Source organism: Crinia signifera, chromosome 2 (genome assembly GCF_055691185.1).
Source record: "Crinia signifera chromosome 2, ASM5569118v1, whole genome shotgun sequence".
In the NCBI taxonomy this organism is placed as follows: Eukaryota; Metazoa; Chordata; class Amphibia; order Anura; family Myobatrachidae; genus Crinia; species Crinia signifera.
Genome location: NC_139218.1, coordinates 82255022 through 82273719, shown reverse-complemented (window position 1 = coordinate 82273719; position 18698 = coordinate 82255022). Strand labels below are relative to the sequence as shown.

The window sequence follows — 18698 nt, the reverse complement described above, 5'->3', positions numbered from 1 at the left end:
AGTTTGGATTTGTTAAAAGAAGGGTGGGAACAACAGCCATGCCAGGAGCCTAACGTCATTCAGTTTGCGTCCCAATTGTATGCCCGTCTAAGGAAGATTGGATACAAGGAGGAGAGATTGCTACTCGCACAGGACCCTCATTAATATCGAGGATAATGGGTGGACCCCTAGGTGAGTGTATTGTTTAGAAATTTCTAGATGGCACTCATTACGGGTGTGCTACCACTGGACATAAAAGATATACATAAATGGCAAAGAAGAAAAGGTATGTCTCTACGTGGTGCACCTATTGAGATTCTCACGGATAAAGAGGTACAAATCTACCTTAAAACCTTGAAAAGAAAGTGCCAGACAGCCCTCTTTAGTGGCAAAAAGGGAGGGGGGGGGGGCGGAGTGCGGCAGGGATGGCATAGTTCCACATGAAGTGAATGTGGAACAACACGATCAGGACTTAGAGTAACTGCAGCAGCAGGACTGATTAGGTCCAGCCCAGGTTATAAAGATCTGTTGGAATCATGGTTTGGTTAATTAACATCACCTGTGGTTCCTGTTAAAAGTCTGTTCGGAGCAGAGGGACGGGGGTTCCTAATGCCAGTTATCAAAGAGAAATCAGAATCACTGTTGTCACACAAGCTGACTAATTAGACTTTTTCCTTTATCTATTCAGATACAATTACATTTTGTAATGGAAGATAAAGCAATTATTATTGCTCTGGCTTCTGTACTTGCTGACATGAATAATATGGAAGTGTCAGGCTATGGCAGGCATAGCAAAAGATGGCTTCTAGTCTCTGCTAAAGCAGTGCAACAGTAACAAGAATCTACAGAATATCATTTAAAAATGTTAAATGACATTATTGCATTCTGCTCACAACTGAAAGCAAAAGGACTTGTAAATCATCACAGTGTGGTGTCTCATATGAAGAAATTAATTTTTAAATATTATATAATCCTTGAAATTGAAAAACATTATATATGAAACACCTGCAGGCAGTAAGTGTTCGACTTTCCAACTTCTACTGTATATATATCCAGCTAACCTTGCAATCTAAAAAACAGTAATGCTGCCCATACACTTGTGAGATATTGTATACAATCCTTCGATTTCGACCTCATCTGGCCGAGAAATCGAATGATTGTATGCACAAAATGTGTACCATTCGATGTGATGCGCGGGCACGCCACTCGAATGTCGCGTCTCATGGTCTTATGTGCTGCACATAATATTTCACGAATTGTACGTGCGGTCGAATGCTGTTTTGTGCACGTGCAATTTTTCTAAACGGTGACGTTCAATTCTTGAAGAGTTCTGGTCACTTCCTGGCCCCTCCTCTTCCCGGCAAATTTTTTTATCGAACGGTGCATTCGATAAATCGGATGATCGAATGCACTAAAATGCTTTTTTTCATGCGATTTATCGAATGCTGAGCTTCAAGGGAAATCGAACCTGAGATCGCATCAAATGTAATCGCACTGTGTGCAGCATGGTATGGGCAGCATAAGAACATTCAAAACATACACTATGTATCTTTAGAAAAAGTTCATGTCATGGCCTTTATTGTTGCTACCATGACCTTTATTGTTGCTACCTTTAATCTTTTATGTTTTTACAGTAAATATAGACAAATGAAAGAAGTATTTTGCAGATAATGTCATGGAAACATCTATCCAAATTTTGGTATAAATAGGCGACAGTTAATATTGTTAGGTCAGCCAACCATACCTGCTTAGTCTCCCAAATGCTTGGGGTGTCCCATGGACACCCTATAAAGCCGGTCATCCTCCTGCTTCCTACCCAAATCCTAGTGAAATGAGTGAGAGAGGGGGCATTGTCAAAGCACCACCCTCTTCTACTTAATTGATTTGATTGATTGTGCTATGGGGAATAGGGCAGATATAATGACCCCCGCACACTTTCCCCACAGGTGCCACCTGCGCCCTGCGCCTTCAATCTGGGTAGTCTCCTTGTGGGGAAACAAAATACTGTATGTTGCCTTTTATGCTGCCTACTGTCCATACTTTTCAGACAGTATCATGTTTTCTGTCCCCAGAAAGTATTTGTCCTTGGAAATGGGTGACAGGGATAGGCCAGGGGTGACAGGATAAAACCAAGAGGTAACAGGGACAGGACAGGATAGATGTGAAAGGGAGAGGATTAGGATAGAGGTGACAGAACCAGGACATAGAGGACAGTACTTAAATTTGTCAATTATATTGATTGGTTGCCCAAAAGTTTTCTTCCCAGGGATCCCTTGCTACATACTGTAGGTTACAATGTGCGATTAGCAATACATGAAAATAAGGCATGCGGTAGTAAAATGAAAAGTGACTTACACACCCTCTGCACAATGAGGAATTAGACCTTACTCTGACATTGCTTTATCTTTTCTCCTTTGCAGCAATTTTAAAGTAAGCTGAGTAAATAATATCAAAAGAGGTTCCAGTCATATGCAATAATTCAGGGGCGGATTGGCCCACAGGGATACCATGCCAGATTCAGAGGCGGATTTAGGGGTGAGGGTGCCTGTAGGCACAAAAATAATGGCCGCCCCCTGCCTAATTATATTATTATTATTTTTATTTTTTTCAAAATATTTATTTGTTTTTTTCCATGTATATGTCAGTGACACATTGTTACAAATAGTGATATTAGCATAAAAATGTGTGAATAGGTACAAGCATATAGGTTTCCACTGATTCACATCCATCTAGAGCATGGAGTTAGAATAATTATATTATTTTATTATTTTTATTGATTAGTTATGAGCCCTCATTTGATGAGTGCCAATTTAATAGAATAATAAAAAAGCCACCAACTGTAACTTTTTTTATATTAAATATACATATTTACTAAGTAGGACAATTTACAGGGGCAGTATATGCATTTCCTATCCATTTACACTCTATTCAAGATGGAACCTGGTGCAGTACATTGGAAACATTTTGCAGTTACTGATACATTTCAGGCTGACAGTACTATCACATGCATCCAAGTGCCGCCCCCAAACATGTGCCGCCCCTAGGCACGTGCCTCACGTGCCTAATGGGAAATTCGGCACTGGCCAGATTCCTGTGGGCCGGACCCATAGCCCCATTGGCTGGGCCGTTTAACGCTCACACTGCTCCGCACCTCCGGTACTCGCAGTTCACTTGCAATGCAAACCGGTAGTAATATACTTAGGCTAGCAGGCACTTTCCAAGGGATGCCAGCTAGTAGCAGCAGCTCACAACAGCAGCTTCCTGGCTATATACCACAGTAAGCAGGGTTGGGGCAGGTCTAGAGAGGCACCTTCCCCCTTCTCCGATGTGAGATCCCTACCCCTCTGCTATGATGCGCGTGTATTGGGAGTTTGAAGACCCTCTGCTAACTGGGTACGTGTGTAGTATCACGGCTCCCACGATGTGCATCGCATTAGAAAAAAATCGCATCGCATGCGATGTGATGCGATGCAATGCCATTTTTCAAAGAAATCATTGACGTGTTGAAATCATGTTAAATGCATGAACGCCAACCCGAAGCGTGGCGAGCCCGCAAGGGGCGGCGGTACGCGTCCTACGACCTTTTCATACCCCCACTATCCACGTCGGCGTGGAGTTGAGAATATAAAGTGTGGCGAGCGCAGCGAGCCCCGCGAGGGGACGTGGATACCTTCACAGGTATCCGCGTCCCCTCGCGGGCTTCACAGGTATCCGCGTCCGCTCGCCACGCTTCGGGCTCGCCACACTTTCTATTTTCAACTCCACGCCGACGTGTATAGTGGGGGTATGAAAAGGTCGTAGGACGCGTACCACCGCCGCTCGCCACGCTTCGGGTTGGTGTTGATAGTGGGGGTGGTACAGTGTGAAAAAAGACATTTGGGGTGCATTTAACATGTTTGCTACTAATTTAAATGCATTTGGATGCATTTGTGATCAAAATCGCATGCCATCGCATCGCTGACATGCGATTTTTACAACAAATACATAAAAAACTGGGAAGAATCGCATCGCATGCCATCGCATGCGATGGCATGCGATGGGAGCCGTGAAGGTATACAAGTACTGCTACACTCCCCCTCCATAAGCATGGTGGAGAGTGGGACCGGAGATCAAGACCTCCTGCAACCGGGACTGAGATAATCAAATGGCGATACCCACACCCCCCAACCAACCTTCCTTCATTATTGCGGGTAACCGGCCCTGCTCTGCCCACTTCGCAGCCTTATTACCTCATCCGTGTCATTACCGTGGGCTGTATGTAGTGTGTGCTCCCCCTTTCTCTACTGTATGTAGTGTGTTCTTCCCCTTACTCTACTTTATGTAGTGTGTGCTCACCTTTCTCTGTTGTATGTAGTGTGTGCTCCCCCTTCTCTGCTGTATGTAGTGTGTGCTCCCCCTTTGTCTGCTGCATGTAGTGTGTTCTCCCCTTACTCTGCTGTATGTAGTGTGTGCTCCCCCTTACTCTGCTGTATGTAGTGTGTGCTCCCCCTTACTCTGCTGTATGTAGTGTGTGCTCCCCCTTACTCTGCTGTATGTGGTGTGTTCTTACCCTTAGTCTGCTGTATGTAGTGCATTCTCCCCTCTCTCTGCCGTATGTAGTGTGTGCTCCTCTTACTCTGCTGTATGTAGTGCATGCTCCCCCTTTCTCTGTTGTATGTAGTGTGTGCTCCCCCTTTCTCTGTTGTATTTAGTGTGTACTCCCCCTTTCTTTGTTGTATGTAGTGTGTGTTCCCCTTACTTTGCTGTATGTAGTGTGTACTCCCGCTTACTCTGCTGTATGTAGAGTGTGCTCCCCCTTTGCCTGCTATTTGTAGTGTGTGATTTCCCTTACTCTGCTGTATGTAGTGTTTCCCCCCCCTTTGCCTGCTGTATGTAGTATGTGCTCCCCCTTACTGTGCTGTATGTAGTGTGTGCTCCCCCTTACTGTGCTGTATGTAGTGTGTGCTCCCCCTTACTGTGCTGTATGTAGTGTGTGCTCCCCTTACTCTGCTGTATGTAGTGTGTGCTCCCCCTTTGCCTGCTGTATGTAGTGTGAGCTCCCCCTTACTGTGCTCTATGTAGTGTGTGCTCCCCTTACTCTGCTGTATGTAGTGTGTGTGTGCTCCCCTTACTCTGCTGTATGTATTGTGTGCTCTCCTTACTCTGTTGTATGTAGTGTGTGCTCCCCCCTTACTCTACTGTACGTAGCATGTGCTCACCCTCCCTGTACTGTGCTGTATGTATGTAGCATGTGCTTCTTGCTGATGTGTGTGCTATACAGACGGGGGAAGAGACTGCACTAATACAATCCCGCAGGGACCCTGTCCAGAGCTGACTAGTTGGGGGTTAATGCTCGGGCCACACGGATCAACCGGAAAGTGTCCCCAGGCTGTGGCATTAATTTACTGACTAGTCGATCCTGGTGCTAGTTTTATAATAAATAATTATAAGTCTTCCTTTTCTGTACACTCAGATAAAAGCTGGTCTATTTGCCATTCATATTTTGCGCAGAATTTTTGTCCAACTTTGCTCATACGAATGATAGTAAATTATCTGTGTTATCCTGGTGCTTATGGAAAGTTCTGCCGTACTTGTGTATAACAATATTACCAATAATAATAATGGGCAATAGTTTCAGATGTTGTAAAGAGATATAATTATATAATATAACTTACGCTTTGATTTATTTTCTGCCTCCATCTTTAGTGACTCTTGTGATGGCATTGTTGATGCAGCTTTTTTCCCCATTGTCTGAAACGAAATGAATACACGTAAATAGGTATCTACATGAGTACAGCACACAATGGGGATTATGTACAGTACAAGGTGCAGACAAAACAAACTTGAGGAACTATTCTGTAGGGGACTACCTTTCTGGAGCACATACAGACCAATTGAAGGGCAGGATAGGCAGTCATTTTGCTGCTATTCGCAATGCTGCCATTCAGTGCAATTTTTTAGAACGTCCAATTTTTTTTAATCAAAAACTGACAAAATCGCATATTTAACAACAATCCCACATGCAGTAGTGTGCAATTTGCGGTAGAAATCACACGATTTGCCATGACCAAAAAGGCGATATACCATGCACAGATTAGTGAGATCGTCAGGCCAAATGCCATAACTGGATAGGCATTTAAATGTGCACGCTCAGATGTGATGTCAGTGTTAAAGGCCCCTGCAGCTAATATATGGGTGGTTGGCGGGTTGCTTATACACAAATGGTTATTAAATTAGAACATAATGAATTATGGAATTTTCACAGTAAATTATTTAGAAACACTGTAAGCACTTATTCTGACTCAAAAGTAAAAATGACAATAAAAATCTGCACACTTTACAGCAGCACACTAGAGGATGTTAGGATGTAAGATGCATTAATCAATAAAGTGGTATTACAGTACTGATATCAGAAAGTTGTATAGAAGCGCTGTTGCTTAGAGAAAATAGACCTCATCATAAAATGTCCCAAGTTCTGAGTCCTATTAGTAAGTATGTAGGGGAGATGTACTGAGACTTGGAGAGAGAAAAAAGGGAATAAGTACCAGCCTATCAGCTCCAAACTGTCATGTTACAGGGTGTGTTTGAGAAATGGCATGTTGTAGGGTCGGCATGCAGTAGGTAGGGTTGCTAGTAAAGTGTTATAAGTGTACATAGCAATATTAGAGCAATCGGCTTATAATATTCTATTATGATTAAAGGAAACGTATAAGCTGATCAGGCAGCACCCTGATAGACGTATGGTGTTTTTACTATCTGAACTTTTTCATATTTTACTCCCCAATTGGACTTCGTCTGGGAACATCAAGGTGTGCTGAGTGCAGTGAGGTACCAGACCAGAAGCATGGCAGGTGAAGCGAGGTACCTATCCCGAAGCTTGGCGAACAAAGCAAGGTACCTTGTGTGCAAAGTGAGCCATGCGAGGGGATGCAATAAAATTATTGGGGATCCACATTGACAACAAAACAAATTGCCGACATTTTGGAGTCAACTTTGAAACTGTCAACCTAACCTCTGTCCACCCCGTGATGCACACTCAGCAAAGTTCACATGTCAATCAAAAAGCTGATATGAGTGCTCGGATTACATATCTTGTGAATTAGAAAATGACATTTTTGACCGCTGGTTATACAAATACACACATAGATTTGTGTTCAATGGTTGTAGAAATTTACAAGATCACCAAAATGCCAATATGCTGATTATAGATCTCTGATAAATATGCATTGAAGCAGACTGACATTCACCCCAGATCCTTCAAGCAAACATGAATGCTGTACCAGAGGCAGAACTCTGGGAGACAATGGAGTCATCTGTCGCCAGGCTCCTGCTCCCAAGGGGGCACCTCTCCGCCCCATCAACTTTGAATCAGTTAATTGAAAGCCGTTTATATTGCTAATGTGACTGAATCCTCATTCTAACATCATTTTTCCAAGTATCACACCTTGTATTAGATCCCATGACCTTACGGACAGACACCTTACTGATTGAACTATTTGGGGGGGGGGGGGGGGGGGGGCACCAATACTTATCTTGCCTCCGGGCAACTTGGATGAACTTACGCCACTGGGCTGTACCAAGCTCAGGGAGATAAATGATGCCTTGCTCATGATTGAACAGGCTGTCTCCCTGTGCTCCCCTGGCGCCTCTCTGTGCTGGAAAGGTGAGTGGGAGTGAGAGGAAACAGCATGCCTGTATACCAGAGCAACAAGCAAACTCTGTTACAAAGGTGTGTGACAGCTGTAAGAGAGATTTGAATCCTTATAAAAACTTTTGTAAGTTATTACCAGCTTTGCCAACCTCTGACATCACTTGTAGAGATGTTCAAAAAAATTTCATAACAGATCATAATTCCATAAGATTTCACTAGTTCTAATCCATGAACATGCCACGGTACAGCACTCAGTATGTTGGTTTGAAATGTTCATCTTATGTTAACTTTGAAATTCTGGTCCATACTTATCTACTCCCTTGGATCGTGAAGAAAACACCCATTTTCTGGTGTAGTCCCCCGCAGCCTGGGGAAGAGTGCGCAAGTTTCCCACATCCTGCACGCTTCCTAGTGAAATGTACCCTAACTCCACGTTCCGTGGAGAGGGGCGGGACATAATACCCGTGGCATTTTATTGTGTGCATGTGTGTGCATGCAGGGTTGGGGGTGGAGGGTCGGGGGATGGTGGCGGCGGCACTGCGGAATCCTCTACAACAGAACTATATTTGTTGGCAGATTTTCAGGTAAACATTAACATAAAGTCATTGTAGCTCAAGTGAAGGCCAGTCAAACGATGTGCTCAAATTCTGTAATAGATAATAATTATAATTATTCATATTTAAAACCCATTCCATTGGTCACAATACCAGTAGTGTAATCCCAATGGTCAATCTCCCAAATCCCCCCCCCGTATGGTCCGGACCGTCCGGTTTTTGCTACATGCACGGACCATACAGGGAGGCTTTATTCTCCCCTCCTTCCACTCCCTGGTGACACTGGCAGCCCACCCAGGCAGGACACCCCTGGACAGGACACCACCCGGACCGGACGCTACAAGCTCCGGACTGGATAATTTGATGTCCGGTCCGGGGTTCTTGTCCTGGTCCGGTTTTTACCCATACCCCCCTTTGGCAGCCTACCTGTAGCTGTCGCCTATCACAACCTAGAAGGGGGTTTGTTTGCAAGGGGCAAACGGTAAGACAAATGTGTCTTTTTGGGCGCACTCTTTGTAATATTCAATTAAATGGTTTGATTAATCACTTTAAAACATAACTTTTAATGGACTTCTTTGTCTAAAATTTATGGAGCAGTTATATATTGATAATCAGTCATTTAATACATTCCAATTTGACTGTCAATCAAAAAAAACACACAACACAAAAGACATGACAGAAGACACACTTACATAGACATATATGATTTTTCTTAAATTAGAAAAGTAACCTCTTTATTGGAGGTATTTTATACCATTATTGTTTGCTTATATGCCTTATTTTAATGCCTTAGCATGTAGCATTACTCAGCTTAGCCAGAGTTGGCCCAAGTGTTGTCATTGGATATAATCTATTTCGATGTGATCATGGGATATAATCTAATTGTAACTTGTATAGTTGGTGCTATGTTTAGGAGATGGTTGAATCCTGATCTGTTCGATATCAAGGGTCAGAGTAGTCCCACGTGAAAAGTGCTCCTGCAACCGGTGGCTCCTTGGTATCTACTGTTCAATCACCATGCCTGTGTTACCATACCAGCTCTTCTCCAGGAGTCTCCTCTCTGGTTAATAGGCTGGCCCCTAAAAATTAGATGGTACTGTTGGATTCCGGCCCAGATTAGGGTGTAAAGGTAACCATTCGGAAAATTGTGTTGAATGAGAGTACCAGGTTGGTTGTATTGTTGGAGCTAAGGTACAGGTCACTTCTGCTTTCCAAACCAGCTTGAGAGGTCACCCTGGTGCTTTTCAGTATTGCAGGGAGACACTGTGGGCTGGGTGGATGAGAGAGTGTTTGAAAAGAGTGGCAGATTGTCAATTTGCCCGATGGTGAGACTTCTGCTTTCACTTTTGTAGCTTGAAATATACAATAAATTCCATAGCTGCAGTTGTACATTACACAGCGGTATGGGTATAAGCCGACGTCATCAAGGCTTAGTCAAACAGTAGAAGGTTAGACATATTATTTATCAATCAACAAAATAACCAAACTGGTCAATGCATCTTTAGTTTCGTGGGACACACCGTGTGAGAACTTCAAAGAAACCAATCTATATTGGCGGGTCATTTGCCACTAATCTTGTAAGATCCCAAAATGTGGGTGAAAAAAACACTTAATTAGCAAATATTTGGTAGGGGCAGGAAGAATTGAAATATAACTTTCCCAGAGCTGAAAACAAAGTCCACATTTGATTCTTTAGCAAGGGAAGCATCAATCCATTCTAAATAAAACAAAATATATATTTCCTTAATTAGGGAAAATGGGGGAGTTTCTGAGTGATTCCAGACCTGTAAAATATTCTTCTTGGCAGCAGAGCACAATATCAACAATAATTTATGACTGGCTCTGGATACACATTGACCTTGGGGTAAAATACTTAGTGCAGCCTGAACCGTATCATTTATCGATGGGGGTAATTCAGACCTGATTGCACGGCTGTGAATTCGAAGCTGCCTGCATTCAGGCAGAAGCTGAACTGCTAGAGTGAAATCCCGCCTTGAGAATTAATGTGATTGCTGTGTGAATAGATGTGTACGGCCGCAAATCTATTCGGACCTGCGGGAATATGTCTACATCCATTTGTAAGCCACACACCATCTAATCATTTTTACACTGATCACCACTCATAGCAGCCAAAGGCCAGTAATTCAATGCTCTTAATTCACTGTTTTTTTCCCGGCGAATCGGGCTGTTTTCACTCCGGTGAATCTTTTTCACTGAAAATCTGATTCACCCTATTCAATGTTCACTGTTCGCCAAAAGCGAGCAGTAAATGCCGGCCAGTTCTCCGTTTCATGCTCGCTGTAATTCGCTGGTGTATTTCAATGGGGTTTTCACTGGGATTCGCCGAGACTGTATTTAATGCTAGGATGGAGAACTGCTTTCTCCAGTGCTTTTTGCCATGATTCACTGTTTTGCATTCAACATCTTTTTTAGGTGAACTGGAATGTGTACTTTTAAAATAAAGGTTTTTATTTTTTTATTTTGTGGTGTAAAAATTTTTTCTTTCAGCACATGAGTATATACATTTTTTTTTTTTTTTAACAGGCATATCTGGCCTGTTGCTGATGTTACACACCTTCCCCTAAAACGCTGGGGTACACCTGCGTTTTCCCTGTCACTCCCAGCATTTATTGTAGCATGCCCAAAAAATGTCCAGTTAACCCCTTCAGATGCCTACTTCCTGTCAATACCCTTGCGTACGGCCAGCGATCACAAAAGTAGCAGGCTTTCACGCATGAATACTATGGGCCATACACGTGCAGTCTATCGATAATTGGCCGCTGTGACAAATGTACAAATGACAAATGTACACAAACTACACATCCCAGCATGCCCTGCAACAGATTTAGCATGGCCAAATAGCAAAACTGAAGCAGGGCATGCTGGGATGTGTAGTTCAACAACATTGGTAAACTTGGAGTGTTTTATACTGTTTAGGAACTGAACTAAACTAGCCTAAGATTCCAGTTATTTGTGTATTCACATCTGTGCACCCACTCAAATACTGAATATTGGAAAGCCGGAGTGGGTTTCATTATTCAGTCTGCTTACCAACATAAACACAGCTGACAGTTCCTCTGACAGTCAGATGAGATTAGCTTTCAAAACATCAGCTGTAGCAGGCAGCTAACTGACTAACTTGCCTCCAATCAGCCATGTATTAAGATATGAAACAATCAAATTCAACTCACTATGTTCTGTAGCAATATAGATGCAAAACAACCCAAAACCACTTATGTAGGCACAGGTAATTAACCAAACAGCTATTTTTTTTCCCCTGTATTCTGGAGGTCTTTATTCATTTGTGACCTGTATTAATTACCCTTCAATTTAAATGTGCCATGCTGTTGTAACAGCCTGGCAAATATTAGACGATGTTATTGTCCTCCCTTGTAATTAACCATTCACATATTTCCTAGGGACGGCTATACAGTTGATGGGAAGGCTATATAGCTATTAAATTGTCAGATCTCTCCGGCAATTGAATGATCGTTTTGCACTGGCACTGGAAGAGAAATCAAGCTGGGAGATGAATTGTGGTTTTGGAAAAGCAGCCAGCATCCTTGCGGAGAAGATAGTTATAATATTCTCACCAGGTTTATCATTCTCTAACTAGAATTAGCCCTTTCTTTGTTTTCATTAATGAAACGGAAATTCATGAATGTTTTATGAGCAACTAATGGCAATGACTGATAATTTTACAATTTGGAAAATTACCAGCAGATTCATTAGGTGGATTCTATCTAAATAATTTATCCACGTTTCATTTAAATGCATAAAAAAATCCCAGTAAATATGATAAATACTGCTGTCTAATCTGCAGTCTCACTGAACTGGCAGCAATCCATAAACCTGGGTGTTAAACATATTTTCTGACAAGTGTACCAAGAAACCTACAATATTTTCTCATTTACACCAAAATAAGTACAGTGACTTGGTTAGTTTAAAGATAGGGAACACCAGGGCATTTATCAGAGGGCCTGATTCAGAGATGTACACTATTGCACAGGGGCAAGGAAGCGGCCGTGAAATACTGGAATGGGATCATTCGTCAGACTGCATTAGGTCTACACCATTAGGTCGACTTGCATTTAGGTCGACCTGACTGAAGGTCGACATGGGTTAGGTCTACAGGGTCATTAGGTCGACAGTGAAAAAGTCGACATGGTTTTTTTTTTAGTAAAAAAAACAACCGCCCTAGTGGATGGTAGGGCATAAAATACCGCCTGTCGGCACATGTCCACTCATAAAACAGTCAAATTACGACCTTTTGCCTGTCGACCTTCCCCATGTTGACCTAATGACCCTGTCGACCTAAGTCATGTCGACCTTCAATCATGTCAACCTAAATGCATGTCTACCTAAATGCAGGTGGACCTTAATGCAGGTCGACCTTAATGCAGGTCGACCTAGTGGTGTAGACCTAATGCTTGTAGACCTAAATGCTGTAGACAATATGACCGTATCCCGAAATACTGTACAGCGAGCTAATATGCTAATGCAGTAAGAGGCTTCTGGAATAAATAGAAGCTTCCTGACTGCTGTAGTGTCTCAAGATGCACCATTGGAACACTCTGTGCGTCTATAGGTCATCGGAGTAACCTTCAGGCTACCCTGATTTTTGTGCCAGGTCTGCAGCTATGGTCAGTAAATCTGTCAGATGCAGATACTGACATCAGCATCCATACAAAATGGAGGCATCATGCCTCCATTTTAAGAAACGGTCTCGGTTGTGAGCCCACTACCCAACCTTAAACTCTTCCAGCTGGTCAATCAGGCTGGGCCTTTGGGGGCACTGTGTTCGAGGACTTTGGGCACACGCAAAGAACGGTCCTGCACATGCGCAGTGTCCCTGCCAACATCATACTTGTACACTAAGATGTTTGAATTAGGCCCCGAGCTATAAACCTGTATTAGTCCAGAGTTTGGTCACCAGTGAATTAGTGTCAGAGGCCTTTACTTGTAGCCTAGAGGAGGCCAGTGCATATATTCACATATGGCTTGTCTGTGTGACGCTATCACAACTCCAGTCATGTCTAATCGCATAGGTGTGCGCACATTGAGTGATAGGTGTGCACAGGCACCCCCCTAATGCTGTGCCCACCCTTATGAACACCTCTGCCGCTAGCAATACCAGCAATACCTTTAACCAAAAACTTTTGCTTTTTAGAACTGTATTCCATTTAAAGAAGCGCCCATCAATCAATAATGTGTGTTTGCATTGTTAATTGCACTAGACCTGGGGTAGCCAACCCTAGTCCTCGAGAGCTACCAACAGTGCATGTTTTGCAGGTCTCCTCACAGAATCACAAGTGAGCTAATTAGCTCCATCTGTGTATCTTTTAAAATGTGTCAGTGATTAATGAGTGCAGCTGTGCAGCAGCTAGGTTGTCTGGAAAATGTGAACTGTTGGTAGCTCTCGAGGGCTAGGGTTGGCTACCACGTGACTAGACCATTGTCATAACACTACATAACTGTGTCATCCAGATATATTTATAAATGTATTTGCATGCACTGTTACACAGAGTAATTAGAATATTAAAACTAAAATAGGCAGGAGATTATGGTGTGGCTGAGAGACTTTTTTATATTGTAGCCAGAGCCAGATTAAGGTCTAAATGGGCCTGGAGCTGAAAATGATCAAGGGCCTATTATGTGCAATAATAGGGGTTGCGGCCAGCACCTAATAATGTGGGGGTCGTGACCTGTGTTCTGGTTCTGGTTGGGTGGTCTGCTAATGGGTGTGTCTCTATTTGTGTAAATACTTTCAACTAATTATATATGCCTGGAAAAGGCAGGGGGCTGGCATAGAAAAAATGCAGGGAGATATATTGGCAGGTGCACTCCAAAGGTGCACCCGCAGGATGCCGATGTCCTAAGATACTTGCGGGGTGAGGCGGCACTCCAGTCATAAAAAAATACTGAAAACCGAAACTTGGTAGACAATATGTCAGCACCTTTTATGTGGTAACCTAAGTTTACCACACCATATACCCCTTATACAAATCATGCAACACAATAGAAATCCCTTATACTGTACTTGCTTCTTACACATTATGCCACATGGAATGAGACAAAATTCACACCAATTGAGCAAAAATTCACACTATGGCACACAGATTGAGTCAACATTCACGTTATGCCAAACAGATTAAGGCAAAATTCACATTTTGCCACATGGATTGAGCCAAAATACACACTATACCAGGCATGTCCAAACAGTGGCCCTCCAGCTGTTGTGAAACTACACGCCCCAGCAAGCCTTGACATTGTTTTAGCATTCCCTAATTGCAAAACTGTGACAATGCATGATGGGACTTGTAGTTTCACAACTGGAGGGCCATAGTTTGGACATGCCTGCACTATACCAAACAGATTGAGCAATAATGCACAATATGCTTCATAAATAGGGGCATTGCGCGCCAAAGGCGCACATAAAAAATTTACACCATAATGCCCATTACATGTTAAGCCTCACACCATAATCTCCATTACGTATTATGCCAAACACCATAATGCCTATTAAAAATTATGCTACATGTTGCTTACCTACATGTTCATTGCCAGGGGTTCCATGCTCATTGCCACGTGGGATTACATGCTCATTGCCAAGGGGGAATACATGCTCACGGTAACTGGGGGACAGTCGCCGCCTGGCAGAAATGACAGCCATTAACAGCCGGGCAGAGAGCAGGGGGCTGCCCGGCTGTATTCAGAGCACTGCTATTTGAAATAATACCCCTTTCACACTGGAAAATGCAGGGACTTACCCAGGAATATGGTCCCAGGATCATGCAGGGACATTCTCGGACTGGCCCCTTTTACACCAGCCTAGTCCCTGCATTTTCTGGTGTGAGGGGGAGAGAAAACCACCCCGCCCCCCTTTAAACAACCAGCTCTATCTTCGGAACCAACTGACCAATTTACATGTTGCCTTCGAATGATTTTGGTCCTGTGAAACTGGGCCGTTTGGTTCTAGAGAAAACTGTCCTCAAACAACATGAACAGCCATGAAATTACATTTCAGAAATGAAAAAAAAAAATAGTTTTACCTGCAATATCTCTAGAACTAATGAACCCATATGGACCAGGTATCAGATTGAAGGCCCAGCAATTTGGGTTTGACTGAGATCAACCTCGAGTTTCTGTGATGCTAAATGGGGAACTGGCAGCCGTTGGAACCGTGTGGAGGTCGGAATTAGCGGGTCACATGTTATCCTATGGGGAAAACGTTCCAGGTTTGCCTGGCGGTATCTCTGGTTCCCGAGGGGCTAGCGACGCAGGGCTGGTCTCGTTGGAAAGCCCTGACCCTCAGCTACAAAATGGGCCTATTTGGAGAGTGGGCCTGGAGCTATAGCTCCATCAGGCCCATTGTTAATCCGGCTCTGATTGTAGCGAGTGCCAATAGATGACGGAAGACACGCCTGATTGGCGTTGTTAGACACGCCCAATAGGTGGAGCTATGCACACCCCTTTGATGGTGCACCCCCTAATAAAATGTGCTGGGCACGTCTATGTCTAATGGGGTGTACACACGCTTCGACTTTGACAGGCTTCAATTCTATTTGGATTCTAGAGGCCAAATCGAATCAAAATTAGATGCAGATTCAATCCTAATGCCTGGCCCCGGGCACCAAGTTTGAAAGCAGAAATAGACTTGGAAGGCAAGTCTATTACTGCCACGATCTGAAAGATTGAAGGTTGTGTAATGCTGCTCTATGCAGCATCCCCCCCTCTATCCTCCTGCGCACCGTCCTCCCACCGCCCTCTGTCCCTCCTGTTCGAGGGACCCCCTTTCATGCACCTGAGTGGTATTACTAAATTAATTTAGCATCTACCACTATCCATATGTCTGCTGTGTGAGGCAGAAAGTAGCCTGCATTAGGAGGAGATGCAGGTCCTGGTATACCACATGGAGTAGTCTGGGGTTGCTCCAAGGTAGGCAGCTCTTATTTTCGATATATTTAAGTAAGGAGCCATTATCATGTGGCTCCTTGCTGGTTAATCGTAGACCCAATTTAGGGGTGTGGTGCCCCTAGACTGGTTGGGCTGGATGGCTCTAGTGTGGCACACCATTACATTCTATTAACACTTAGCACTATTTTTTTTTCCTTACTAACACAACCTCTAATATTTTTTACATTTCATCTTTTTTCTCTATCACTTTCTATGTATAGCTTTGGCTTCCTATAACTAATATGTATTAACACTATAGTACCATACCTCCCAACTGTCACGATTACAGCGGGACAGTCCCGATTTTCGGGTCCTGTCCCGCTGTCCCACCCGCGGCAGGCATTGTCCCGCTGCGGGGGGTGGCAGTTGTGAGACCCCCCAATCTAATACAATAGACGCTGTGCACATGCGCACGGCGTCTATTCTAGTATGAAAATGAGGTTGCGGCTAATTAGCATAAGCCGCGCCCTCATTTGCGTACGCTCCGCCCCCTTTTCGGACGCTCGCGCGGCGAATGTCCCTATTTCTTAAGCACAGAAGTTGGGAGGTATGTAGTACTGGTGTGGGCTTTTTAGCTTATTCTAGATTTTTGGGGAGCTACACACTGCACCTAGATATAGTGCTAGGGACCCACAGTATACAGAGAAGCCTTGACAATAGCTTAGGGGCATATCATATATCATATCATATATTTGCGCAAGTATATGAAACCAATATCTCTGAATTTTATTATCATGTAGTGTACACGATTGGTTACTAATACCATTCAGTGAGCTGGGGGAAACAATATATTTTTTACTTTAGTATTAACTCCCTCATGCACCTGAGTGGTATTACTGAACTACTGTAATTGAGCATCTACCACTATCTATATACTGTCTATGGTCACTCAGAATGTCTGTCGCAACTCTTGCTTACAGGATCACCAGGGGCTGGCTGACAACTTTAGGCCTGGGGGGCAAGTCCAGAGCACTGGCCCATGAGTAACAGCGTTTGGCTGAGAAAACCCCCTGCTCTCCCTGTGTAATAATAATAACAACAACAACAGCAACAGCAGGACCCCGCAGGCTGCTCCTCTACTATAATAATAAACCAGGACACCACATGCTGCTCCCACTGCATAAAAAGAATAGGACACCATAGGCTGCTCCCCCTGTATAATAACCGGAGGACACTACAGGCTGCTCTCCCTGAATAATAAATGGAGGACAACACAGGCTGCTCCCCCTGCCAGGCTTCTCCCACTGCATAATAACTGGACACCACAGACTGCTCCCTCTGCATAATAACTGGACACCACAGGCTGCTCCCCCTGCATAATAGCCGGAGGACACCACAGGCTGCTCCCCATGCATAATAACAGGACACCACAGGCTTCTCCCCCTGCATAATAAAAGGACACCACAGGCTGCTGCTCTTGCATAATAACACGACACAACAGGCTGCTCTTCCTGCATAATAACACAACACCACAGGCTGCTCCCCCTGCATAATAACACAACACCACAGGCTGCTCCCCCTGCATAATAACACAACACCACAGGCTACTCTCCCTGCATAATATCAGGACACCACAAGCTACTCCCCCTGCATAACAGGACTGAAGAGTCAGGACACCACATGCTTCTCCTCAGTCCTGTTCTCCCCTGTACAGATGCTGTTACCTGAGGCAGTAAGGCTGAGATCTTCACTACCGCCGGGCATACACCACAGGCTTCTCCTCAGTCAGTACCTGCAGCACTAGCAGGGGGAAGGTGGACGCACAGGTCGGCCGCCAGAAGTAGGGTGCCATGTGATGATCGGCACAGGCAGGCTGCTTGCTGGTGCTTTGGCTTCTCGTCCCACCCACAGCCCCACCCCCTAGCGGCCTCCGGCACTCTCTAGAAATGTCCCCAGTGCAGGAGGCCGGCAGCCATTTTCTTAAAGCCCGGACGGTGCTGCTGAACAGAGGACGTGGCCAATACTCACTGGACCACTAGGTGGCCCTCAGTACTAAATGATAAAGCGGCCCGGGGGGCACATGGCACCCTGCCCCCCGGCCCAGCCCGCCCCTGAGGATCACAGACAGAGGCTGATACACGCCTGAAAACAGACACAACATGGCCGTGTTTCTGCCTCAAATTCCCTTTATCTCCCACAAATTGGCCGCTCCCTGTTAGTTACATATGAGTTAATGAACTCTGTGAGTGTAACCACAATTCAATCTTTGCACATGCACAATACAGCAGTGACGCATTTAGAGACCACCGATAAATACTCAATTGCGAAAATATTGGGAATGTGAACAACTGTGAATCAGGCCATAAATTGTGGTGTGCGTTTAAATTGTAGGTGAGGGGCCAGAGCTGCCTATACTGTGATGATGGGGCAAGGACGCCTGCAGCTGTTGAAATCAATTGTAACAAGTGTTGGAATGGCCAGTGCCACTGACATGTTCATACATCGCCCCATATATCAGTGTGCTACTGTATCTTGTAGCGTACCATTATAAGCCCCTGTCGTTTCATTCACACCTGCACATTCATACATGGGGTAGAAGCGGTATATGCGCACATTACTGTATATACAACTTCTACGCC

General features: G+C 44.2%; 1 protein-coding gene across 3 annotated transcripts in view; it reads right to left on the bottom strand.

The window, feature by feature from the left end:
• The window catches only part of SH3KBP1 (SH3 domain containing kinase binding protein 1), a 345673-nt gene that overhangs the window by 88312 nt on the left and 238663 nt on the right, over nucleotides 1–18698 (bottom strand). For all 3 annotated transcript variants that reach the window (XM_083172486.1, XM_083172487.1, XM_083172488.1), the window contains one exon: nucleotides 5634–5709. In XM_083172486.1, the coding sequence (XP_083028612.1) occupies nucleotides 5634–5709 (76 nt within the window). The remainder of the gene's footprint in view (nucleotides 1–5633; nucleotides 5710–18698) is intronic.